The 27,994-nt window shown below is 36.6% G+C and overlaps 2 protein-coding genes across 2 annotated transcripts in view; both read left to right on the forward strand.

Annotated features, from left to right (window-relative positions):
* The first annotated feature begins 2,358 nt into the window (after positions 1-2,358).
* LOC113079983 (deoxycytidine kinase-like) lies at positions 2,359-4,883 on the forward strand. Its single transcript, XM_026252227.1, has 7 exons — positions 2,359-2,557; positions 3,299-3,414; positions 3,540-3,733; positions 3,838-3,985; positions 4,090-4,205; positions 4,295-4,394; positions 4,528-4,883. The coding sequence occupies exons 1-7, from the start codon at positions 2,464-2,466 to the stop codon at positions 4,552-4,554; spliced, it is 795 nt and encodes a 264-aa protein (XP_026108012.1). The 5' UTR covers positions 2,359-2,463; the 3' UTR covers positions 4,555-4,883.
* A 1,995-nt stretch (positions 4,884-6,878) lies between these two features.
* Positions 6,879-27,994, forward strand: part of LOC113080009 (ankyrin repeat and KH domain-containing protein 1-like) — a 39,644-nt gene continuing 18,528 nt past the window's right edge. The window contains 2 exon segments of the mRNA XM_026252254.1: positions 6,879-7,327; positions 23,914-24,067. Coding sequence (XP_026108039.1) covers positions 7,052-7,327; positions 23,914-24,067 — 430 coding nt within the window. The 5' untranslated portion in view covers positions 6,879-7,051.

A 27,994-nucleotide genomic window follows, 5' to 3' on the forward strand; every position in this document is an offset into this window, starting at 1 on the left:
TTTAATTAACAAAATTAATACCTGTGGATACTCCTGACCATACACTGAGGTCTTACGAAGTAAAACAATTGGTCTGAGAAACATCCAAAACCACTGCAAACAGTCCTGAAAGCATTCACAACAGTCTGAAGCGTTTGTTTCCTGTCACATAATGTAAGCGCAAGAGCAAACTCACACATGATCAATCTTCCTGAAGCTGACTGCACAAGCAAATTATTTTTAATTTGTATATAGGTTGTGGGATCCAAGATAAGTACACGCAAGTACCATTTTGATGATGACCAATACAACACACACTGCATGCTCTCCAGACATTTGTGGACACGCTCAGGACTGTATGCCAAGGCTGTGGATTAAAAGGTAATAATGCTGAAATTAATGTTCAGTTTCGTGCAGACTGATTTGTTTTGCTTCATAACACCTCAATGTATCATCAGGAGACAAAGGTATTAATTTTGTTTCGCCTGTTTATTTGTTTTTAACTCCAAGTGATGGTAGCCATTGACTTGCATTAAATGTATCACCAAGGACCACAGTTTCAGCTAAAAATCTTTAAAGTTAAAATTTTACTTAAATTAAATTTCTGTGAACTATACTTACAATTGTATTTCAAAAATTAACTCTCAAAAACTTGAGTCCAAAGGGTTTGTAACGACACGAGGGTGAGCAAATGTTGAATGTTGTACTAAACCTTTAAGCAAACAGATCACCCAAAGAGGTTAAAAGAGCTATTGTAATAATTTAATGGTTTTAGGCTTTCTCAGAGGTTTTATAAAACACAGGAACTATCAATTAATGGTGAAATGATTGTTTTTATGTTCTTTTAGATATTCTGAGAGAAAAAAGAGGTTACTTACAAAGAATAATTTGTAGAAATGTGTAGGTTTGTGGCCAGGGACGATCGGGAGTCCTCTGAACACCGGAGACATCAGTCGGCTCTTTAGTCTGTTAGGGAATAAAATGAATCACCGATGAATAAAATGAAAGAAACTAATCACAAGAAAGCAGAACCAATCAAGCACAATTTTGATTGCTTTACACAACCAATTATAAACGTTTTGTGATGCATTTTCAGTACTTAAACTGTTGAAAACTATGCAATGCAAGTCTATAAAGGATATGGACCAACCTTGATTTGTTGTGAAAGCTGTCCAACTTTCTCTCTCCTAGACTGAAATATCTGTTAGACAAATGTCGGTCAATTATTTCATGCTAATGATTCTTGCACACAATCCTGTAAGATTAATTAGAGCTCCAAGAACACCTAAAACAGAGAAAAAAAAGTGTTAACGTTACATTTCAAGACTAACTGAAACGTTCAGCATAAACTTTTAGCATGAAAGCATAAATAGAAATTACAGATTTGAGGGCGTCTTTAGTGAATGTAACCTTAAAAAAAAAGATTTAATATCAATAAAACTACAAAGAACAACATGCTTAAAATAAATATGAATACAACTACAAATAATAACATGATTAATCAGAATAAAAATGAATACAACAACTACTAAATAACTAATAATAACAAAACCCATTTCCATTGGTGTATTTAAATTTTCATGAAAAAAATAAATAAAACAAAGCACATATATACATTTAATTAACATTGAAACTTCATTTATTTAAAGCAATTAACTATTACAAAAAGTTGTCTTTAGCTGGATTCGAACCCAGGTCTTGGTGAGCAGTAAGCACCAGTGTAATATAAATGCGCGAATTTAACGCAAGAAGAAACCGGGAAATATATCATTGCGCGCATGCTAAGGAAGATCGGTCTTTGAACGTAAAATTTCACTCTTTCTTTTCTTCATTTTTTATTTCTCTTCTTGCCCTTAACTTTTTCTTCCTTCTCTCATTTCTTCCCTTCTTCCTCGTCTTTGACGGACTATTGTTCCCCAGCTTAGATGAAGTTGACAAAATGTGCGGAAAACAGATTTTCTTGACATTCGTGATTCCGTAGTCACCTGCTGCCATCTGCTGGTCAGCCAGACTAACTTACTGGCCACATTGATTTATATAACAGGCAGCACATTAAAAAAATGATAACTACAGTACATTTACTGTGTTATCGTCTATCTGCAATTTTGATCTTTCCGTCCACATCTTCGATCACTTACCATTTCAATATTGGGAGATTTGCATAATTTAAAGGTCTGAAAGGTTTATGAACGTTGTCATGCGTCATGTTTACAAGATAAAGTACAGGAAACGGCTCAAAACAGGCAAACCCATAAAACTTAACACCCTGTAAACGCCAACCAATGAAACAGAGGCTTTTGTGGACGTGGCCAATCATACGGTGAATTTCTCAGAGCCCCTCCCCCGCGTCGCTGACCATGTGAAGACTTGCCGCGAATTTCAAGAAGCTCAAACTTGTTTAGGCGCGCGCGGAAGCATTAAGCTGGTCTTGGAGACTTAAAAATATCTATAATACAGTTGCTTGTTAATTTATTTTAAACAATAATGGCTACTCCTCCGAAGAGATTTTGTTCAAGCCCCGACGTTGACCTCAGTTTCGAAAAAAGGGCATTGAAGATCTCAATAGAGGGAAACATTGGTAAGTTTAATTAATTTAGGTTTAATCAACAAAATAATATACGTTACATAAAATAAAACGCACTTAGTACATTACGTAAGTGTTAACAGCTTAATTTATGAACGAATCTGAGAGCATTCTTGTATTGTTCAATACAGTAACGTTAGTGTGGTTGGCGCCAAATACTAAATCTATTTTGTAGAGCGAGCCTTGACAGCCATCGTTTATTCTTCTTAATAGACTGAATTGTGTTTAAATAGTTAGTCTTCTTACCACATGTTTAGTAATAGAATTGTAAAAAGTATTTTTAAACGTCCTGAAACATTTATAAAAAATTATGGAACGATTAAAAAGTAAATGACAAAAAGTTTTATGACAACCGTAATATAATTTAAATAATAACAAAAATAGTAATAATAAAAATAAACATCTGCTACATTTAATAAGAACTGCCACAACATTCGGTGTAAGCATGCTTCTGGCAATTAATACCAGATATAAACAGACAGACATAAAGTAAGTTACTCTGAATTTTTGCTCTGCATTTAACCAGTCTATGCATTTAACCCATCCAAGTGCACACACAGTAGTGAACACACATCCTTATTGCTGTGGCGCCCAGGGAGCAGTTCGGGGTTTGGTGCCTTGCTATTGAGGGAGGAAGAGAGCACTGTACATTTTATCTTTGGCAAAGATGCACAAAGCAAATTCGGATTGCCTGTGTTTATGTATTGTATTTTAAAACTTGTATTTGTGCAACAGCGGCTGGGAAGTCTACTTTTGTGCGGTTGTTGGAGCGGGCGTCTGAGGAGTGGGAGGTCATACCAGAGCCCATTGGGAAGTGGTGCAATGTACAAACCACAGAGAACGAGTATGAGGTACAGTATGTCTTTATACAAGATATTTTATTAAGGAAGTGTCTTTAATCTCAGTCTTAAATATTAACGTGAGTGAATTTTTATTTTTATTTTTTTAAATAACCTATACCCTTCTATCCATATAGGAGCTCAGCACATCCCAGAAGAGTGGAGGCAACCTGCTGCAGATGTTATATGACAAGCCCAGTCGCTGGTCTTACACTTTCCAGACCTACGCCTGCCTGAGTCGCGTCCGTGCACAGCTTCAGCCTCCTTCTGCCAAACTTCAGCAGGCAGAGCAACCAGTCCAGTTCTTCGAGCGCTCGGTCTACAGCGATCGGTACATACATTTAACAGATTGTGTGGAATTTGGAAAAGAGTTTAAAAATAGTGTTAAACTGAAAAAAAAGAGGGAGAAAAAGTCTTACGTTTTTAATTCTACAGATATGTGTTTGCCTCTAACCTCTTTGAGTCTGGAGATCTGAATGAGACTGAGTGGGCCATCTATCAAGACTGGCATTCATGGCTCCTCACTCAGTTTGAGTCCCAGATTGAGCTTGATGCCATGATCTATCTTCGTGCTGATCCCGAGGTACCACACAGCTCCTTACATGGTGCACAAATCACCTGTAGTAACAAAAAAGTGATGTAAATGTGAGAATTTTATGATGTATTGATTAAACGCATGATCTGCAGAGGTGTATGCAGCGTCTTCAGTCTAGAGGACGAGAGGAGGAACAAGGGATTCCCTTGGACTACCTGGAGAAGCTTCATTATAAGCATGAATGTTGGCTGTACAACCGAACCACAAAGTTAGTGATCCCCTTATTATGTGCTGAAACTTGTATTTGAGCTGTTTTTCATTGTTTGAGTATCTAAATGGGTATCTCGTCTTATACAGGTTGGATTTTAAGTATCTTAAAGACCTTCCGATACTGGTCTTGGATGTTAATGAGGATTTTAAAAATGACAGAATTAAGCAAGAAGATATTCTTGATAAGGTATGTATACTCTATGGGTCTGTGGACAGATGGGATAATTAGGAATACTGCCTCTAATAATAGTGTTTTAGAACTGCCATGTTTGGACATGATTTTACATCGTAAATAAGTTGTTTTTTTTGTTTGCTTTCAGGTGAAGGAGTTTATGAGCACCCTGTAGCCTACAAATATACATTAATTTTTGTCAATCATGTAAACTGGTGCTTTATCAGTAGTACTCTGGGGATTTATGCCTGTGGGTGAATTTGTGGTTTTATTTTTTAAGCTGATTTTATATTTACCTTGTTGTACATATGTATTTCTTTGTGTAATAAAACATATTTTTTTTAACTTTTATGTGATGAACAAATAACATATACAGGAGATAAATATTTATGTACTGAATGTCTGGAGATTATTCTGTGAGTGAAAAGTTGACAGTTAATGTTACAGGGTTCTCGCAGCCAAAGTAAAGCTGGGAATGTCAGCGTTTGCTAAAAAGACATGTAAATGAATCACATTTTTTAAATCTAAAAATACCTCGTTATTCTCTCATCTTAAAGATTTTGTCTGATAGAGATGACTCTTTTTGAGTGCAGCCTCTAAAATTATGTTTTAAAATAGAATCTTTGCCCTGTAATTACAAGCAACTGGAAATGTCATGTACCTGCATATTAATTGGTCAAATGTGTGGGAAGAATATGTACTGAAAGATGTACAGCCTGAATAGAGTGAAAAATAAAATGGTTTAATAACCATTAATTTCTTAAGCTTAAGCCAATTCTCTCCACTTTGCCTTATGATTAGTTGCCTAAACTCTTGCTCCTGTAATACAAGCTGTCAGAACTCTGACTCACTCACTCCCCAGTGAGAACCTGATGGCTCTTTCTATGCTTAAGCTTTCTTAAAAAGAAGTAGAATTCAGGCAGCTGTGGCATGGTCAGCAAAACGGACTTATAACCCAAAGGTAACAATCTTGGTACTGAATCTTGGTACTTGGGACAGGGGGAGTGAATAACCAGTGCTATTTTCGACCTTCAATACCTCGACTGGGCGATGCAGCAAAAATGGCTGCCCACTGCTCTGGGGTGTGCATGGTGTATGTGTGTGTTTGTTTATCACTCACTGCTGTGTGTGCACTTGGATGGGTTAAATGCAGAGTACATATTCTGAGTATGGGACACCATACTTGACCACACGTCACTTTCCCTTTCATAATATTCAGCTTTCATGGTCAACCCATTTAAGACCAGTTTCAGGTTAATTTTTTCTATGTTCAGACCCCACCCCATTTTAACCTTAAATATTATTATTATTATTATTTTTTTACAATGCTTGTAAATGTTAAATGAGCTGTAATGATATGTCTGCATGACATTTAGAAACAGTGAAAAAATAAGAATGCCATTGTACGTGAAATGCATGAATTTACATTAATACCATAATCATGGTATATACCAATCTAAGGTAGTATGTATATATTCATATTTTAGTTACAAGTGAAGAGTCTGAACAAAATGTCAAACTTTAATGACATTATAAATTCACATATAAAACCAATATTTGCCGTGAAAATAAGCAATAATACGATAAGAAAGTGAACTAAGCATGCAACTTGTAAAAATATCACCTAACAAAAAAACATTAACATGTAAAAAGAAACGAAAACTTTTATTTAAAATAATTTAACATTTCATGATTTCAATAGACTCCCAATCACAATAGCATAAAGTCATACATTTTATATGAAAGTAACTCACTCAGCTTCTATACCAAAATAAAAAGGTAAATATATTTATGCAGATGAATATGACAAAAGTATCCCTATGCAAAATAAACTAATTTCCAGAAAAAAGTACAATATTGCCACTAGATACAATATATTATTACTCTTAACGGTATATGTTATAATGTTTACACAATATCAGATACTCATCAAAATAAACTACAAGCCCCATAACTCAATCGTTCACAGAAATCCGGGTATTGCTTCACCCAGGTCGGTCGCGCCCTCCTCTAAACTGTTATTGACACAGTTGTTCTAACATGATAAATAATAAGAGTTGCCTAATATCGGACGCAGAGATCACAGACTTTTAACTGTCAACATTGGATATTATATTCCTAAAATAATTCGACAGGTGGCGACCGACTATTATGATGCATCTTCCATTGCATTACAGTAAACACGACACCTCGAAAATTCACAAAACTTCCTAAATATGATTCTGAAAACAAATTAACCTCTACTTTCTCGAAAACGTCAAAATAGGCGTATCGAGTGGGCGGGTGTTAGTGACGAGCGTGCCCGCGTCCAATCGTCTTTACTGAACGATGTTTCCTGACGTCAAATCTTAAAGCCCTCTTGTAAACCAACCTTGACTTTGCGTGTTTTCGCTCGAGTAGCGTGTGTTGCAGCCAATCGGGTTCCATTACTTAACTCTCATGCCCAATGGCCGTTGCATATTTTGAAAAGGGGCGGGGCAATACACAAATGGACCGAAGTGAGGGTAGGTTGTTAGAAAGTTAATGGCTTGGGGGAAAGAGATTCTCTTCTCGCTTCAGGAGAGTTTTAGGATTTTTCTGAAGTAAAACGTAATTATTTTATAACAGCATAACCCCAGAGGAAGTGAAGAGACAACATTACCTTCACAAACAGACGTATCATTTCGTAAAGTATGCAGGATGCAGTAGCCGGGACGGCAATGCTGACGGACGGCTTCGAGGACGAGATTGACTCGGTGACTCCGCGTTCCCCTGCGTTAGGGATGGGGGTTGGAGCTACACCAGGAGCCGGACTCGGGGGCCTCGGGATCGGCGTCGGTGGCAAGAAAGTCCGCTTGTTCGGCGAGGCTGGCGGGCCCACAACAGACAGACTTGATTTCAAGCTCACAGCGGCCGCGGTGCTGTCGTCAGGCCCCGGATCCGGCAGCGACGAGGATGAGGTGTCTGAGGTGAGAGCGAGTCCGCCAGCAGCAAAGTGTGTGTGCGCTAGCTGACATGCTAACTCTAACGCTAGCCTTAATAGGCTTCATTCCCAACCCACCAAAACCGTGCAATTTAACACCTTATCTAAAAGAGGCCGATTTATCACGTCCCATTCTTGGCAACATTTACACAACAACACTCTTGTTCGGAGCGCCGTTTGCAGCCATAAGTAAGTTTCTCCTGACCCACGTTGCCAGTTTGCGTTTCTAAATAGCTCAAATTCTGGCGAGTTAGCTTAGCTTAGCACGGGCTCAGAGACGAAGGCTGCGATTTGGGCCTAAAGAGAACATCAGGGGGCAACGCTGTCCTCTGCTAGTTAGCCACCACGAAATCATTTCAACCCGTTTAGCTATTTGGCACTTCAGTTTACACCTTTAAAAGTGTAACACTTGTCGCGTCTCAGTGACAGTCCTTTTGAAGGATCTAAGTTAGAATTGTAAGTTAGCCGAGAAGCTAAGTGGATCTGGGTTCGTAACTAAATATTAGCTTTTGAGCAAAGCTTATCTGCGTGACGGTACCCTGTCAGGCCTTTGCACTGTGTTGGTAAACTTGGGATCTGACATCTGTGTCAGATTTGTGTGTTGGTGCAAAATGTTACAACGTTCACATTAATCTATTACTCGTGCTTCAGTAAATGCATCTCCACTACAGCTTCTGAAATTTCATGTGACGCAAATGTTAAAACGACAAGCTTTAAAGTTTAGATTTTTCTTCCTCTGTGTCATTTATTTGCCATTATGATTATGAAGCGTGGGGCTGGGATCCGGGGAGACTTGTCATGCGGGTTTGTCATACATGCAGATGCACCTGTTGGGTCCTGTAGATGTTTAATTCTTAATCCCACTTAGAAAGTTTTATTTTTATTTTATTATTATATATTTTTTTAAACTGCAGCAATTTGCAGAATCAAGGGTTTACTTCCATTTATCCAATATTTGGTGATGGTCAAACAAGATTAACTTTTGTTGACACATGACAGGCGTTTTCCTGTCGATTGTTGCATGCTGAAAAATGAATACATACATACATGGGTGGGTGATATGACCAAAAGCAATCACCATATGAGTAATTTTATTTCATGATAACATCACAATCTAGTTCTTTTTGCATATAAAAAAGGTTGTTATTTACAATATTTTAGGTGGGATTAAAATTATTCTTAATGACCGTTTCGATGTCCTAGCAAAACCAAATACTAGCCTAACCAAAGTAAAACATTCTCAAACTGAAGACAAGGCAATACGCTATTTATGAGCAATGGGTCAAATACAAGACAACTCACATAACATGAAATAAAATGTTTTAAGTTTTTTATTTTTTTAGGTTGCTCTATGGCATTCAAATACCGAATTGACTTCCCCTTTTAAAACGCATTATGAACACTTTATCTATGCATAAGCTTGTTTTTTTTAATCTTACAAAAAAAAAAAAAGTTATGTTTAAAGGATTAGGTCACTTATTTCCCAATAATTTAATCACCCCCCATGTCATCCAAGATGTTTGTCATTCTTTCTTAAATTACAAAGAAATAAATTTTTATGAGTAAAACACTCCATATAATGGACTTCTATGGTGCTCAAATGTTTGAACTTCCAAATTGCAGCTTCAAATGACTCTACACTATCCCAAACAACGAATAAGGGTCTTATCTAGTGAAACAATTAGTCATTTTCTAAAAATGTATATTCTTTTTAACCACAAATGCTCATCCTACACTTGCTCTGTGCATGAGCGACTTGACGCATTATGCAATCATGTTGTAAACGTCACACTCGGTTAGCTCTTCATCTGTGTACTCCGGTTCATAAAGGTAGCGTAGAGTGAAACCTCCATTTCACTTTCTCACTTAAAATCATCTGACATCACTGTTTTCCCTTTTTTTGTAAAGGTGTTTGACACCTTTCGCTTTGCAAAACTTGTAAAAATCAGATCTTCTGCGTTCATCACACATGACCTTTCCAATGTGGCTACGTAATGCATGAGATCGCAAGAGAAGTATTTGTGGTTAAAAAGTACATACATTTTTCCAGAATATGACCAATCAATTCGTTAGACAAGACCATTATTCCTCGGTTGGGATCGTTTCGAGGTCTTTGAAACAGCGCTGAAAGTGTCTTTTGGACTTGCAGCTCTTTAAGCACCATTGAAGTCCGTTATATTATATATAAAAAGTATAAAAATCCTGGAATGTTTTCCACAAACACCTCAATTTCTTTGTGATTGAAGACAGAAAGACATGAACATCTTGGATAATGTGGATGAGTAAATTATCTGGACCTCAAAGTGTGCTGGTAAGATTTGTCACTCTAAACTATGGAAAAATGTAGTGACGCCTGTCCACGCACAGTATTCAAAACAAGCAATAGAAAAAGATGAAGAGTTAAACCAATAATAGCATTTTTTTTTTTTTTTATAGTTTGTTTGTTCAAAATGGCTTGTGCTCGGTCTGACAGAAAGGCTGCATGTGAGGCTGACCGACACATGCTGTTTTACTTAATGGATAACTTTTCACAGGTAAATTCTCCATCTGTACGTTAAAAAACCCATGGAAAATTTATGTTTTTCTGTCAAAAGTGCATTAGCTTTTGCTTTGCGATTCTTCACTAAACTCCACAGACTTCGTTTAGAACGAACATCGCCATGTACATGTGCGCCAAACAGACAGAGCTCAATAAAATAGGATTGCAATAATTGACTGAAATATAAATTTTGCTGCAATATTTGTAGTTGGCCAATAAATGTGACACATGTAGATTTTTAAACCTACAAGTTAGTGTATTTGTATGATAGCACTAACTGTAAAGTGTAATGGGGTAATCAAAATATCCTTTTTACTCAATTAGTCTGTGCTTTTTATTCATATGGCTTTTTATTTATAAAATAAATCTTGTTGAAAATCACTTTCGAGTCCAAGAGTTCGCCTACCAATGGTATGAGAGGAGCAGCTTTCACTCTCAACCAAACTAACATTACTAGCCAGTCAGAATGTATTGCTCTTATAAACACGAGACGCACATAATATATAGTATCCAATTGCAGAGTCGCAGCCCTGATGAATGGACAAGTGCTGCAAAAAGCCGTGACGCGCAATGGTCAAAGATGTCCATCTAGCACATATTTACTATATACTGTATAGAAAAGCTAACTGTAAAGCAGCGGACCTATGTAAACACCATAAAAATGATATGATTGCCAGAACATATTTACCGGGATTTTTGTCCTGTTCACACATCTGTTAATGGTAACGTTTTGAAATCCCTTGTACCCTACCTGTTCGAAAAAATCCAGTCTCTGCCTGTGTCAGTTTGAGTCTTGTTAAAGTTTTAAATCCCTGCCGCCAAGATGCTGCTCTGTCGGTCACGGATTATGGAAAGTGAAACACAAATCTGTAGGGGTGGTTGGATTTCTTCACGCACTTTAAAATATTTATTTGAAGCTTCTTTCTTTTCAGATTCTTATTCACGGCTTTATCATAATAGGCTGCATATTAAAAATATTATAGGAAACCACTATCTGAAATTAGACATTTGAGCTTCCCCATATAGACAGAATGGCATAATCATAACAGCCCATGAATATTCGACTGTGAGATTGGTAGTCGAATCGGGCTGCTCGAATCGAATCATCGACTATTTGGGGTCACCCCTAATATATATATATATATTTATATTTTACAGGCAAAATATTTTAACCTTCTATAACTAGAAAAAAGTGAGGTATTGGATGTAGATCTGAAAAGTGCAAACCATGTTAACATGAGGTAGGCCTTTATGAATTAAATTAAATATTGTATGTTAAAATATTTAAGTTTGATCAAAGCTGAATTTTCAGCATCATTACTCCAGTCTTCAGTGTCACATGATCCTTCAGAAGTCATTCTAAAATGCTGCTTAAGAAACATTTGTGATTATCAATGTTGGAAACAGTTGTGCTGCTTGATATCTTTGAGCAAACTATTTTTCAATATTTTAAATAGTCCTTAGTGTCAGAGTTATTTAACCCAATATAACTCTGATTCTTCAGTCTAGTCGTCTGTTTTTGATACAAACACAACTGATAAAGGCGCACTCAAGCAGGTACTGCAAGGTCGATTAAAATGTCAAATTAATATTTTGCGTTCAATTATTTACTAATCAGGCAAGTTGCTGCATAAGTGGGTCAGTTATGCAGTGTAGTCTCTATCACCCTGCAGAGGTTTCTTTTGCAAAATAATTTGCTGACTGTACACGATCCCTCAGTTTGGAAACCACTGGAGTAGGTGATTTGCGCTCTTAGTTTGATGTGTTACAATGCTCTGTGTGTTTGATTACTGATGCATGTGTAGCACTGCGTTGTACACAGGATAAAATCGTCCAGCCTCGACTCTTTTATCGTCATCTGTGTTAAAATTCGCAAAGCGTACCAAATTGAACAAAGCTATATAAATGAAAAAATTTAATTCAGGAATATATAACGCCATCCACTAAATAATAATAATATATAACGCAAAATCCATATCATGGAACAGCATAATACTGGTAGTCACTTTCATACCGGTATATATCGCCCACCCCTACTACATGCTTACATTCACTTTTTTCGGTTAATCCAAATAGAAAATACAGAGATATAGCCTACCGTATACTGCAAATCAGCCAAAAAATACCAAGATATGAATTTTTGCTCATATTGTTTAGATTTATACAGAAGTGTTCTGGAGGTTTTTTTTCTACTAGCTGATCTCTGCTTAATTACAGTTTGCACATTATTTTGTCGCAAATGTTGATTTGCCTTCAAAACACCCAGTAAAACAGTCTCACAATAGCGTGCGTTATCACTACAACACACCCTTTATGGAATTGGTTCTTGCTTTTGTTCACACAGTTCTCGTTCTAGGACTGAACCCGGTAATGTTACTAGGTCCCCAACCCAGGATCAATCCCAGAATCAATACCGGGACGTGTTTGCATTCACACAGAATGCACTGTGGCAATTTTCTGGGATCAACGTGCAGTGTGAAAGGAGCTATATACACTGTTGCATTTCAGAGTTGCATGTCATTCCCCCCCTGTCTGGAATACAGGGGTGTGTCTGTTGCCTTTTTATAACTTGTAATGGGTGCCCCCCACCCCCAGTGTTGTTGGTATTTGTTTGGAATTTAGGGGGAGGGTATTAAAGTCTGTGGAGGTAGACAGAGCTGATGACATACTCAGGTAGGACCTGCATTCCCATGAATTCCAGCATTCTGCTTCTACTTCCTGTTAGATCACCACGTGTCATGAGTCTGCCCTATGAACTGAAATTAGATTAAATATTTTAAGAAATGTAATAGTTTGTGAAAACGGTTTGCAATATATCAAAAGCCCTGGTAGCCTTTCGGGCAGACATTCTTCAGGTTTTGGTTGCTTAAAATTAATTTAACTAGCCCGAAAAAAAAAAAAAAAAAGATCTGCTGACCTGTACTGTGGAAAATCAGCATGATTGGCAAAAACTAGTATTGTATAGTAATGTAACATTTCACTAAACTTACGATGCGATACAATTCACAATACATATTACACAATACAAATTTCTTAGTTTATATGAATTTTTTTACAAAATGAAATGTGAAATATGAAAATGTGTCCTAATTATTTCTCAGCCAAAATCTTCATATTTATTTGTGAAATAAAAATGTTAAAACTAACTTGAAATTTTAAAACAAATCCCAAATTAAACTATACAACTAAAATAAATATTTTCATATAAGCAACATCTTTGCCTGTTCTCCACTTAAAATCAGAGGCAACCACTGCATTTGAATTATCCAAAAAGGATTGTATAATTTCAAAATTTTATTTCACTATTTAAGGTAGCCCATCAAGCAGGGAGGTGATGCATTTTGGTAGCCCAACTGGAAAACGAAATAGCCCCGTGTAGGGCTGGACGATATGGCCAAAATTCACAATCACAATATATTTCTTAATTTAGGTTGATACAATATTATTCCGATATAGATATGAACACTATTTTAAAAAGCCTCGTAAAACTTCCAAAAATGCAAACAACAGATGTCTGTTCATCCAAACTTATGAAAAATGAACTTGCCAAGTCCGACACCTATAATAGTAAATATAAAACCATATAATATTTTAGGAAAAGAAAATGGCACAAAATAATGTTCACCTTTTATTTGTATTTAGCCTTCATGTGAAATCACTGTCAAATAATCTTCTCGGACTCACCTAATTAATATTAATATCTTTAACTTCAGTCACATGATCCTTCAGAAATCATTCTAATATTGTTTTGCTGCTCAAAAAACAATTGTTGAAAACAAGTAGAATTTTTTTTTCAGGTTTCTTTGATGAATAGACATTTCAGAAGAACATTTATCTGAAATAGAAATCCTTTGTAACATTATAAATGACTTGTCACCTTTGATCAATTTAAAGCATCCATGCTAAATAACAGTTTTTTGCTAAATAACAGTATTAATTTCTATAATCTTAAAAAAAAAAGATTCATAGTGACAGCTTTTGAATGGAATAGTGTATCACGTTACCAAAGCTCTTTATTTCAGATAAATGCTGATCTTTGGATTTTTCTATTCATCAAGGAATCCTGAAAAAAAAAATTACTCAACTGTTTTAATTATTTATAATCAGCAAATTGGTATATTAGAATGATTTCTGTTTCATGTAACAGTGAAGACTGGAGTAATGATTGCTAAATTGCTAAATTATTTTATGGTGTGCTTCAGACATATCCCTTAATAAAACATGAACAAATACATGGTGAACTACTGTATTTATTACAGTATTTTTATAATCTGACATGAATTTGACATATTATTATTAATAGAGACATATTATTATTACTACATAGAGACATAGCTAAATCTACTGTAGGCTACCAAGATCATGCCAAGATGATCTTTAAGTGTCTGTGTTTATGAATGACAGTTTTCTCAAATGAAACCGTTAATTCTCATGAAGTGACGGTTTATGCTTTCGTGTCCTCATATAGTGACACACGGCAGAGACTACAAAACAGCGAGCTCCCATGCATCTGTGCCCGTCACCCACAGAGATGTAGAATTTGCAGGAGTAATATTTAAACAGCGGACATACTGCTAACGCGTTTTCATTTCTTCTTTGCTGCTCTAAACAGGTTGCTTGTGGCAACACAGCACAACACGAAGAAGAACCATGCAGCAGTTAGGCAAAGCTAGCGGTCATAACTAGGTCTTGTTTAAGAAAATGGTATCGGATCGGTATATGGGTTCATGTACTTGCCTATGCCAGAATTTGTTGTGGTATCGGTGATATTTTCGATACTAGTATCGGAACCGGAACAACTCTAGTAATTACTGTTGCACGGTGCATCGATACTTCAAAAGTATCGCGATTCTCGGAAATTAAAAACGTCACAATTCCTAAATTATTATTAGGATTGATACTTCAAAGAATGACCGCGTTCCAGATTTGTAAGATACGTATTTCATGTTGGTGTGTGCAATGCATGCTTCCAGAGCCTCCCTATGGACGTCGGTTTTTTTTCTCTTCACGCATGCAGCAGAGAAGCTGCAGCTGTCATGTGACAAACACTACAGCGAGATCGCTGCATTAGTGATGCACGGGTTGTCTCATAAACATGTGGCAAAAACTGATTTGGCTTTATTAAAATGTGTGCATATTCACATTAACTAAATAGTCTTAATAAGTTGTTCAGATGAACAAAGCACAAGGTTTTCTTGCATAATTAACATTTTAATTGTTTGGTCAGACAGTTCATATTATAATATATTTACATTAATAAATTGGGGATTAAACGTGGAGTTATGTTCTGTTTGCTTAATATTAAAACAAGCATATGTGCACAGTACCTATAACTGCACTTTGTATCTGCTGATTGCTGATCGAGATTTACATGCTTGGCGAAGGTCTAAGTAGCAACGTATCTTCCGTTATGTCCCCGATGCGTGGGGCAGGTAAAGAAATGTTACTTTATTTGCAGGGCGGGCTAAATAATTTAATAAAAGCGGGACCCTCGGGCTGGACAAAAGTTCAGAGTTCAGAAACATTGTTTAATATAATCGCTGTTCATATTTTTATTCAAAGTTCAGAATCAAGATAAATTTATTACTCTTTTGTTTCTTATGATTACTGAGATAATTTTTAATTTTTTTACATTGAATGTCATTGCTCTAATTTTTGTTTAACATTTTGATATTTCATATTTTGTTCAAATGTTTAACATGTATGCCATTCATATGTTCATTTATTAGTGTGTTATATGATTAGAATGTTGTCCCGGATTTAAAACAAAGCACAGCAATAATATTTGAAAGTGTATTTTTCCCTTTCAGGAAAGTTATTGAAAAAGTATCGAAATCGCAATTCTTGACTTGGTATCGGTATCAAAACAATAATTTTGGTATAACAAAATTTGGTGACAACACTACTAGTAATGATGCTGAAAATTCAGCTTTGATCACAGGAATAAATTACATTTTCAAATATGTTCAAATAGACAGCAATTATGTTATAGTAAACATTTCAAAATTTTACTGTTTTTGCTGTACTTTGGATCAAATAAATGCAGGCTTGGTGAGCAGAAGAGACAACAAAAAACAAAATACAAAACTTTACTGTTCAAAAACATTTGACTGATAGTGTAGGCTGATTATTCTTATAGATTGAAACAGATGTGCTTTAGCGAGTATAAAGAGTATTAAAAGTACTCTGTGTTGCTGCAGAAAAAGTGCAACCACAAATACATGTTTTTGGAGACAGGCTTATGATTGAAAATGCAAACTGCTTGTCTGCCAGCAGAAGGCTCTGTGAGTGCGATAGAACTAGCGGTTTCTCTAGTAATGGCTGTAATCAAAGCAGCTCCACTCATGAATACTACTTTATCAGATAGGAGTGGAGTCCCTTCAGAGATACATTAATATAAAACACCTTTGCTGTGTTATGATTTTTGGAATGTACAGTGCTCATACATTCAACTAAGTCAAACGTCACAAATAAATCAATGTATGGGGAAACACTGGAAATGTACTGAAATATTGAAAATGTGTTTTATAAATCATGTCACCATTATTTAAAAAAATAATGCGATACATATTTATATTGAATAATTTTCCAGCTCTAGCCCCAGAACATCAGGCTAGTAATTTTGCGAGCCCTGGAAAAACAAGTTTAGTCATTCAAACAAGACTATAGCTGAATTATGATACTTAATCTGACCTGAATGCTGGACCATGAGATTACAGAGCAGTTGAATGCATTTTTAGTCACATTTAAATTCTTGACATTCTTTTTGCTTGTTTTAGTCCTACATGGAATTTTTTGTAGTCATAAATTTGTAGCTTATTTGTGTGTTACTTAAAATTGTTCTTCTAGTATAGTCCTCTGTTGAAATCTATATGCATAGTTCTGAAGAAAACCTGGGAAATTTTTCAGTAGTTGCACACTTTAAGCACTCCTCGTGAATGTGATTCTTTCAAAAAGATTTGTTGGCTTCTTGGAAGCCTCTATATGTCCTATATAAAGGTGTTTCTCAATAAATTAGAATGTCGAGGAAAAGTTCATTATATTTCAGTAATTCAACTCAAATTCGGGAACTCATGTCAGACCAGCAGAATTTCAAACAAAAAGTCCTCAAAATGATTGAAAATAAACCATCCATAATAAAAAAGCAAAGGACAAATACAATAGAATAAAAAGATACAAATGAAACCAACTGTGCTTTTTTTTCTTCTCAAGTCTCAAGCAGTATGATTTAGTTATTTATTATTAATGTCTCATTTACGTTTTAGTTTGGCTCTAGTTTTGTATTTATTGCAGTTTATATTAAAAGGTTCATGTTAGTTTGGTACAGCCTACAGAAATTAATAATCAAATGTAAAATAAAACAACCTGCTGTCACTTTAAGAGCTGCACGGATCCAAATTTGTTACACACCTTTTTTTCTGAAAACACGTATGTTTTTCTGAATAACATGTCCATACTTAAAGTTATCCTTTAGCTTTCTCACCCCTACATGTCACCTAAAATCACAAGCAGATATGTAGTGCACTACATGAGCTGTGTAATCGCAGATCTGTTGTTGGCGAGTTGCTGTTTTGGACTGTAAACACTGTATGTAGAACTGTATAGAGCGCTATTATTTTTGTTTTTCCGTCAGGAAATGTTCCATAAAAGCACTTGGCTTTTTAAGGACATAGGGATTTTAGCCAGTGTTGTTGATTTCACCAATTCACCCTATTGTTTTCATGAAAGTTTAGGGTTACCAACCCTAAACCTGTCTGCAGCCACCAGACATGTTGTATGTAATAAAGAAATTGTCCCTTCTCCCTCGCATCTTGTCTCTTGCTGGAAGTGTAGTGCTCACAGAGATGAGGTAATGAAAGTCACTTGTTTGGATGTAGCCTCTCGTCTCTTTCTCTCTAGCTCACTCTCACTCACTCACACACTCCCTCCCTGAGACAGAGTCTGAGACCAGAGCACAACAGTTCCAGCCACGCCAGAGCACTGCACATTCAAATGCTCCTGTATGCTTTTAATGACTCTTACTGCAGATGTTCTCAGCTTGACCACACCCGTCCTCGCGCCTTTCTCACCCTGCTTTTTGGGTCAGCTTCCTTTGGCAGCCCTTCGTTTTTATCTCTTCTGATTTTTTTTTTTGACCCCTCCCAGTTTCTCGAACTTGAGACTTCAGTATGCAGAAAGAGTAAATCCCTTGACATAATTATAAGAACAACCAGAATCGTGTGCTTTGCTGGGTTTCTTGTGGCGGCTTCCTAGGTTCGTTCTTTTCCACAAATGCTTCAGAAATGCATTCGTTCTTCCGCCAATGTGGCTGGAATATGATTCTAAAGTATGCAGAATAGGCATCAGAGCTTTTGTCATGATGATTACTGCACATTTTATTTTCTATTGGCTTTGTATATAAAGCAAATATATATAACATTAATCTCAACATTAATCTGTTTCTTGCTTTAAGTCTTATGTAAATGCATGTATTTTTGGGATGACATACCAAAAACATACACTACCTTTCAAAGGTTTTGGCAAAAGGTGTGGTTTTTTTGTTTTTGAAAAAAGTCTTCAAGTCAGGCACCAGAAGTGCAAAAAATTAATTTTGTGGCTTTGTATGTACGTTTTCTATTTTAATAACTTAAATGTAATTTAAATGGAAATGTAATTTCCAGTGACAGCAAAGCTGAATTTTCTCCAGTCTTCAGTGTCACATGATCTTTCAGAAATCATTCAGATATGCTGGTTCGGTTTTTAATAAACGTTTCTAATCAATGTTGAAAATAATTGTGCTGCTTAATATTAAGAAACTATTATGTGCACTTTCTTTGCAATTATTTTAATACAAAGTTCAAAAGAACATAATTAAAATTTCAATACTTTAAGAAAATATTAAACATTTACGGTCATTTTTTATCTAATTAATGAACGAGAAACATTCAGTTCAGTTCCCCTGTGTGCAAGAACCTCCTGCTGTGTGGGTGTGTGTTTGAAGTTTAGAACTTCATAATTAATATTAGTGCAATGAACTTTATCTACCCACATATAAGGGATGGCCGAAGTTCATGTATTAAGGCCCGTTCACACCAAGAACGATAACTATAGATAACTATAAAGATAAAGATATTAGCGTCCACACCAGCGAACGATATTGTCTGTGTATTCTAAGCGGACGCGCGTCTGCTGCTTTAAATTCCCACGCTCATTACAGCAGGATTGATTCTGATTGGTTGGCAATGTTTTTATCGTTCATCAGAAAAAAAAATCGTTCTGAAAGTGATTCCAACGATATAGTTTCTCTGTGCCTTTATCGTTATAGTTGTGGTGTGGCCTCCGCTATTCTTTAATATTGAAAACGATTTTTAGAACTGTATCTTTATCGTTATCTTTATAGTTATCGTGCTTGGTGTGAACGAGCCTTTACAGGAGTGTCCAATCCTTCTCCTGGGGGGTCAACATCCTGCAGATGTTTGCTCCACCCAGCTCCAACACACTTGCCTAGAAGTTTCTAGTGGGTCTAAAGACCTTGATTAGCTGTCTCAGGTGTGTTTAAGGGTGGACGCTAAACACCCTTGATGTAGCATGATATGAGCTCTGCACAGATCTCAATGAAGACAAATACAATTTTCATACAGTAGTCATTTCAGCACATAAAAGAAATATTGTGATGGTTGGTATGGTTTAAATTTATATAACAGTAAATATGACAGTAAAGGCTTTTATATTGTTTTATAATGGATTTATATTGCAAAATGCTGTTCTTTTGAACCATTAAAGGGTTAGTTTCTTTATTAAAGGGTCTAGAATTCTTTATTTTCTTTTTCTGCTTGTTTGTGAGTTTTGTTATATCTATATTTTTTAATTGTTTAATTCTTTTAAAATTAATGGTATACATATTTGGTTAAAATTGATTCCCTATTTTCATTTTCGAAACTTTTTTTGGTTGGTCCGATCGATTGTGCAATCGATTTTCGAAACTAAAAGTGACAGCCCTATTGCATTGTGCAGTATATTGAGACTGAGGAGCCAGAACTGTAACTGATAGAATGTGCGCTGTATTACAATACTGCGATATTTCTTCAAAAGTAGAACATGTAGACATTTATGTGTATTAATCTAGTAATCACAAGTGGAACAGTTATTGATTTTAAGGGTGTTTTCACACTTGGTTCGATTGCCTGGTCTGAACCAGAGTTCGTTTTTTTTTTCTTTCCCACTGGACTTTGTTCACATTAGGGCCTTTCGCACCGCTTTAGTTCCAGAACTAAATGTAAAGTACTAAAGATTTTGCGTGAACTATTTCCTAGTATCATTTAAAGGGTTGCATTCACAGCTAGTTAATTAGGACATGATGTACGCCGGTCGACAACGATGTCATTTGTGCATGATGTTCAACAACGTTAACTAAGAAGAACAATGTTAACAACAGGAGGATAGAGGATGCTGTGATCGGAGCTGTGTTTTTGTGTCTCGCGGGTTTCACAGTAATGGACATAGAATGTAGACGTATACATAAAGCAATCGAAAGAATTGATAGGAAGACTTAAGAATCTCCAATGACAACTGGCAGTGCTACATTTGCTATAAGTTCCTGCACTTCAGCGGCCGTACATTTATCACTGTTCATCATACTTGCAATATAAGTTGACACAATGTTTACAGTATGTTACATAGCATTTTAAATCATGGCGGGTGAGGGTGTTTTCTAACGCGTTTGGCCAATCAATTTCCAACCATACCCCAGACCACCCCTTTTAAGTGTACAGTTCACCCCCCAAGTTCAGAAGACAGTGTTCCCATTATCGAAACATACTGAACTCTGGCGTCAAACAAGCCTGTTGCACACCAAAAGTGCTACTGTGAAAGCACCCCTAAGTTTGGGAATCATTTTGTCTTTTCAGTATACCTGTACTTTCAGAAAATAAAAGGTATGAAAAGTCATCGTCAGAATACTCCATCTGCCACCAGACGTGCAATCCAGGTTATATGAAATGACGGAAACAATTTTTGCAAGTGAAGAAAACAAATAACTTTATTCAATAGTTCCTTTGGCCTCTGTGTCACTCCATATCTCCGTGCTGTGTATGCTCTTCTGCATTCTCCGTGCCACAAGGATGAGCTGTTTTATTCCAAATCAAAGCTAAATACACATCGAAGTTGAAAAAAGTGTTCCCGTCGCTTCATACTGTTAATATGCTACGCAGAGCTAAACTCTCGAGACGAGACTTATGACAGATAAAATGTTACTAAATACATAATTGTGATCGAGAATAAGAGGCTGATGTCTGCGGTCACGTTCAAGCGGTCACATTTACCATGTTTACTATGGTAACGTTAATTCATAGCATGCACAGTATTTTGCATCACTTATAAATAATTCTGCCTTGTATGGTGATTATAATCCACATTGGATCAAGTTATTTCAAACACTCGCTGCTGACTGAAAGTGAGTTTTTAATGCTGGTGTTATAGATGTAAGCTTTCTGAAATGATCCATGGCACTGACGCTCTCCAGACGTAAGGAAACGCCGCCTTTGTTCATAACCACTCCTCTAGCCCCCGCTGGCCCGCTTTGGTCCAAGGTTTTCATCCGGCCAAAAAAAACGGGCCATTGGCCCCGAGGAAGCACCGATGAGGCACGATCAAGCCCGGAAGTGACCGTGGAAACGCGAATGGCCCTGGCATGCACTAGTACGCCCGCCCGTTTTTGGCCCGACAGTGGAAACGTGGCTACTGTGCTCTTGCCTATGCTAACAAGCAGCCCAGTTCCTCCCAGTAGCCCACAGTGTGGGATGCCCTGCCTTGTGTGTTAAGGAAGGTGTGTGGAGGTCAAGGGCACAGAGAGATGAGGGGGAAACCCGCTGATCAGCTCATCTTAATGCTTACTGTAATTCCTTAAAGGCTCAGGGCCTAAATAGCACACAGCACTTTCTCGCACTTTCTCCCAGGTGCATTTGCCATGGGGTGGGCCTAATGGCTGACATGAATTTAGCAACTAGCACCCTCATTTGTGCTGATTATCTTTTCTTTAAGGGGATACACTATGTGCTGCTGTTGTTATTGTTCTACTGGCTCATGTAACAGACACTTCAACAATAAAATTTTACTCTTAAAAAAAAAACAGTTTTGTAAACTGTTGTAGTTTCTGGCTGGGATGCTTCCCCACAGGAAAAAGTCAAACCTTTTTTGAAACATTTAATTTATGGAGTCTTTTTAAATGTTTAATAAATTTGAATGAATTATTAAAAATTGTTAATATGCACTACCAGTCCAAATGTTTTTGAACCGTAATGTTTTTTTTTTTTTTTAAGAAACTTTTTTATATTTTATCACTATCATCATTTAAAACACGTCAATATATTTTTTTCAGGATTCTTTGATGAATAGAAAGCTCAACATTTATCTGATTATATATGTTTGTGTGTGTGTGTGTGTGTGTGTGTGTGTATGTATATATACATACATATATATATGTCTACTTCAGTTACATATAGGCCAATAATATGCTCATTTAATAAAAAGCAGTAAGTGATCACTTGGTTTAGATTTTTTTGTAACTGCTTATGTTGGTTATTTAATTTAAATAGTTTTTGTTTGTTTTTTTTTTTATGGGAAAAAAAAATGTTTTTTATTTAAATGCAAATGCAAACATATCAAGGTACATCAATGTACAAGGTCTTAATCTTCCGGTGAAGATCTTCTGCAATCATTTAGTCCACTTAAACTCCACCTCTCCAAAAACTAGGGCTGTGTATTGCCAAGAATCTGGCAATACAAAACGTATCACGATATAGGGGTTTTGATACGATATGTTGCGATACATTTTTATAATTTTTTTTTATATCTCTGTTCTGGTTATGAGAATCGATACAATATTGCCAAACAAAATATTGCGATACATGTATAGATATTTTCTTACACCCCTAACAAAAAAAAAACTGCAATCTTGAAATGGGGTGAGCACGCTTACATTCTCATTTGAAATGATTTAAACATCGACACCATCCTGTCAATTGATTAATATGCACGAGGGAGAGAGAGCAAGACAGTGCTCGTGTTGTTTGAAGACGGCTCGCTCTCTCTCCGTCTCGGGCTCTCTCTCAAGCGCACTCTCTCTCTGTCTCTCCGTCGGCTTGGTGTGTCCCTGGCCTTAAGCCTTCATGTCAAAACTGAAGTATGCTTCAGCATGTTTTTTTGTGAGCACTGCAGACAGTCCAGCCTCAGCTTTTACTACCAGTGACGAGCCTCATCAAACCACATGTACAGAAAGCAGAGCTGTTTACACAGGACACATTCTTCCCTTCAAAGACAGCTGGACAGTGCAGAAGGTTAAAATGCAACATTGGGGTTCTTGAGACATGCGATTTCAAAGCTGAACTACTTTTAACTTGACCCGTCGATCATACAAAATGCAGCTCAAGACATTTTTCTGGCACTTGTTTACATAAACCACCAATTAATAATGCCACAAATGTACTACAACGACATGTCTAACTTAGACAGATTGAGAACCTTGAAACATCTTTAGCCTACCGTATATATTGCACCAATGAAATAGAATACGTTGACTTTGTCATATCTATTTAGTGCTTTGTTGTTTACTTTGAGCCTTCATTTGGAGTCTTTTCACAGCAGATGTTGATTATACCAATTAATCAGATTTAAATGCATGTGATGTTCATTCAACTGGAAGTTTTGAAAAGTTTTACCAAAAAGAGTTGCTCCGTTTCAGTAAGGATATGACTGTACTTTGTATCTTCTGGTCATTGCAGGATCATTGTGAGGCTCTTATATAATTTCAGCACTTGTGATGTATGGTATGATCACACTGTGGCATCGCCGTGTTTCCTGGAGCAAACCATATTCATTTTTCACAAGTCAGACTCAGGCCATAGTCTAATAGACACAAGTATTACCCAGATTCTGTTTTCTGACTAATTGAAGTTGCATTTAAGTTCAGTTTAATATATGGAAAAGTGTGCAAGACCACTTCCTTGTTTGACAAAAAAACAAAAGCACAGTTGCTGACAGTGTCTCTTTCAATGCAGGTGGAATCGTTTATACTAGACCAGGAGGATCTGGATAACCCCGTACTAAAGACGGCTTCAGAGCTGCTCCTATCCAGCGCAGCAGACGGAGCCGACCTCAGAACAGTAGACCCCGAAACACAGGCCCGGCTCGAGGCATTACTAGAAGCAGCAGGTACAACTTCCAACTGACCCTGATGTGATCGCATTAAGCCTAATAATTTATCCTGTGTCTTTGCATGCATGTGTGCACAACTTCTGTTTGCATTTACTCACTGTCTCCGCAGTGCTGAGCATGAGTCACGCTTTTGGTTTTAGACTTTAGAACAAACTGTTACAGAGATCCTACGAATAGCTTTTTGTTGGAATTTGTTGCCACAAAATCCCCACAGAAGGGATGATTCATCAATCATTAGGGCTGCACCAATTAACAGATTAGAATCAATAAAAATAATCCGGAGACAAATTTAATTGAGTGCGTAGAGAACCTTATTATTTAGTATTGTAATGTTTTATACACTATTGTACAAATGTTTGGGTTGGTCTGAATTCTGTGTTTAAAAAAAATAATAATTATCACGGCTGCATGTATTTATTTAAGAAACAGAAACATTGTGAAATGATCACATATAAAATAACTTTTACTTTAATATTTGAAAATCGTATATATTTTAAAATGTGCCAGCTGGTCCAAATAAATAAGTTACTGAGCCATTTATTTTCAAGAGCAAGCCTTTTGTGAATCCCACGTTGAACTCCCTGAGATTGGAGAAGCAGTCATCAGTAAAATGACGTGTTTGAGGGCGGGTCAAGATGATAGTGGCCAGCCAATGTAGAACAAAAGTAGGAATTATTCAAACGTGTTACCCATGACGTGTAGCCGTCACTGAAGTGGTATTCAAAGTACTACCAAATCGTTTAGGCTGTACAGTCGATTCTTTATTTTGGGAGGCAGTAACTTTTAGTTATTGTGCACTTTCGGCTTTACAACTTAGCAAATCGTTTATATTCACATGCAGCTACATTACACACTGCATGAAAGGCAATATTGGAAATAACATAATAGGGGCACTTTAAACAATTTTGTTTTGTGTTTATATGGATAAAGTACCTCAAGCATTTCATTTTGCAGTTCTTTTTCAAAACTATGGAGTGAATTGTTAATCTGTTTCTCTTACACGTGGCATTTATTATGAACAGAAACAAAGTGCTGTATCTGGGTCTCTCGGCTAAAGAGTTCACGATTACAGTATATATAGATCTACTACTGATTGAGCATCACAGAGGCAGTTTGAGTTCACACACAGAAATATCTGTATATGGAGAGTTAGTGCTTAATATATACCTGCAAATCCTTAATACTCTTTTATTTTTACATGCTTTTCTAGTAGCATTTCTAGTCCTTATGGCCCAGAGTGAGCTTTCGTAGCATATGAGTGCTTGCATGTTAATGCTGAATAAATGGTCTTGGGAGGTCTAAGGGTCAGTGTAACAGTCAGTGTGCAGAGCATTTCATAATTTGTTTTATAAACTGGGAAACTGCTGGTTGATGGTACTTGGCACCAAGTTTTGCCATGTTCTGTTGACCTACCATGCTGTTGAGTGTGCTTGCTCGGGATGAGTTGGTTTGGGTGAGGCCCAGCATGTTAGGCCAGCCCTGCCCCATGAGCGGATGGTTATCTCACAGAGGAACCAAAGGGGAGATTAGTGGCAACAATGGATTTCCATACAGCAGCAGCAGCTTCACTCATGACTCAGCACTGGCCTTTAGTACACTTGTGTACAGTCTGTATTTGTGTCTTCATCTGTGTCTATGAGCATCTCTATTGCTTTCTCCATCTATGCAGAGCTTGTGAATGTCTTTGTTTGGTCGTTTGTGTCTGTATGCTGTTGTATTGTCTTTCTTCTACTTGATACACGTTCATTATGCTGTTCATCATTTACCTACTGTTTACACACGCTTTGACGTGTTTTCATTCCACCTGCACCACACTATTGTGATTGAACACCTCCATGGCACGTGGTTTACCTGCTATCATGAGCATTATCTGTTTTGCGTCATCCCAGGCTTTCATAGGAAAGCAAATGCTGCTCTTCCTGGTTGAGGTTAGCAGGTATTTAATTATCACTTGAAATCTGAATATTGCCACTGTACAGTTGCCTAGAGGTCATTTGCTTTCAGATTTAGGGACTGCAGTTTTCATCAATATCCGAGGTGGAAATGAAAACACAACCTGCTAATCAAATTTGAGGTTTGGGAATGGTGCATGGCACATAATTTTAAAGACACAAACGGCCCATGTCTGAGGGAGATTAGAGATTAGAGGCTGACCAGTTTATGCTAAAAAATAGCTTTTGAAACTGTCAATTAAAAATAAGACTTAAGATCATTAAGACAGAAAGTTAAATGATTATGACCTTCACGTTCTCAGCCTTCCCCACGGGGAACAGAGTCAGGGGAATTCATTTCGAGAGGTTAGATTTTTTTTGGAAATTATTTCTTTGTTTTATTCATTCAGTAGCCTATGCATATAAATGTAATGCAATATATAATTTTTGAAAGGATCTTTTAGAACCGTGACTTGCCTCGTTCCTTAATAAATCCGCTATTTGAACAAATCGACTGAATGAACGATTCAGTGACAAAGAACGTTACCTTTTCAAATAATTTATTTCTATAGTCAGAACTTATTTTAAAATGTAAATGTTTTTAGTAAAACTATGGTTGTACAAATGATGGTCAGTATGCTAAAAAACATGGTTACTACACTTTTACTATAGTAAAACCATGGTTAAGTTTTGTAAGGAAAGGCTATCAGTTATTAATGTAAAGATCTATCAATCAACTATTAAATATATTTTACGGTCTTGATTGTTTACATATTTACTATTCATTCTTGTTGATCCACCAGTTCACATGTACAACTTGCCGTGTTTGCAGCATAAAAACGTGGGTTGATTTTCACATTGGTCCGATAAAAAAACAGCAGCTCTGCCAGCAGGAGGCGCTTTTGAAGCGGCAGAAATATAACTGTTTCTCGAGTAATGGCTGAACACAAAGCCACGCGGACTTTAAAACGTGCAGCACTCATGTTTATTTAATCGATTTATAGCCGGTGTGAACCAGGCCTTAAGTTAAAGTAAACAGTTGAGAAAAAAAAATTATATGTGTAATATATTGGATGCAACTGTCTCTTAAAGTGATAGCGCCTAATAGGGCTTGGGCGCCGCATTGCATTCTGGGACGTGGAGTGCATGTTGATGAACAAATAAACAGAACGAATCCCCCGCAAACCCCAACTATGGCCTGTTCACAGTACAAACCTTGTCAGTGAACCTGAGGGCAAAAAAACAAAACAGAAACAAAATAATCGTTCATTAATCGTAATCAAGGTAAAATGTTCAATTAATCAAGGTTTTGACTTTAGGCCATAATCGTCCAGCCCTACATACAATAGACATTTAGTTGCCCAGAGTAAGATTTAGACACACATTTACTCCCTAAAACTCTGAGTGATAAATGTCTTTACTTCTGATATTTATTCAATTAGTTATGAATTTTAAAAGAAAAAATTATAAAAAATAAATTACTGACTCCAAATAAGGTAGTTGCCATTACCCTGCCCTAGTTTATATAAACGGACTAATCTCTTGTTTTCTCACAGCTCTCTTACACATAGAGACACTTTAATGCAATCTTTCCTGCTCTTACAGGCACATGTGAGCCTACTTAAGCCCCCCAAGTCTAATTTTATTGGAAATTAAAAAATCCAGGCTACTTATAGTAAGAAAATCATGATGTGTGCACATCTGTATCATGTTGTTGTTATTTTTAGGATTGTTTTGTTTGCTCCTGGGATTTCATGTATTTTGGACTCCTGTTGGCTCTAAGCCATCAGTAGCATACAGGGCTATAGAAAGACTAAGGAATAACATTCGGTATATATGTTTGAAAAACTATCACCCACCTTATTGGAATAATGACAAAAAAAAATGCAATATCGGTCAACCTCTAGTAGCAATCGTGTCATTTGATAACCAGACGTTTTATTTTTTTCCTTCATTGGTTACCATCAGCATCATATCTTTGAGCATTTAGTGT

This window comes from Carassius auratus, unplaced genomic scaffold, assembly GCF_003368295.1.
Source record: "Carassius auratus strain Wakin unplaced genomic scaffold, ASM336829v1 scaf_tig00030051, whole genome shotgun sequence".
Classification (NCBI taxonomy): Eukaryota; Metazoa; Chordata; class Actinopteri; order Cypriniformes; family Cyprinidae; genus Carassius; species Carassius auratus.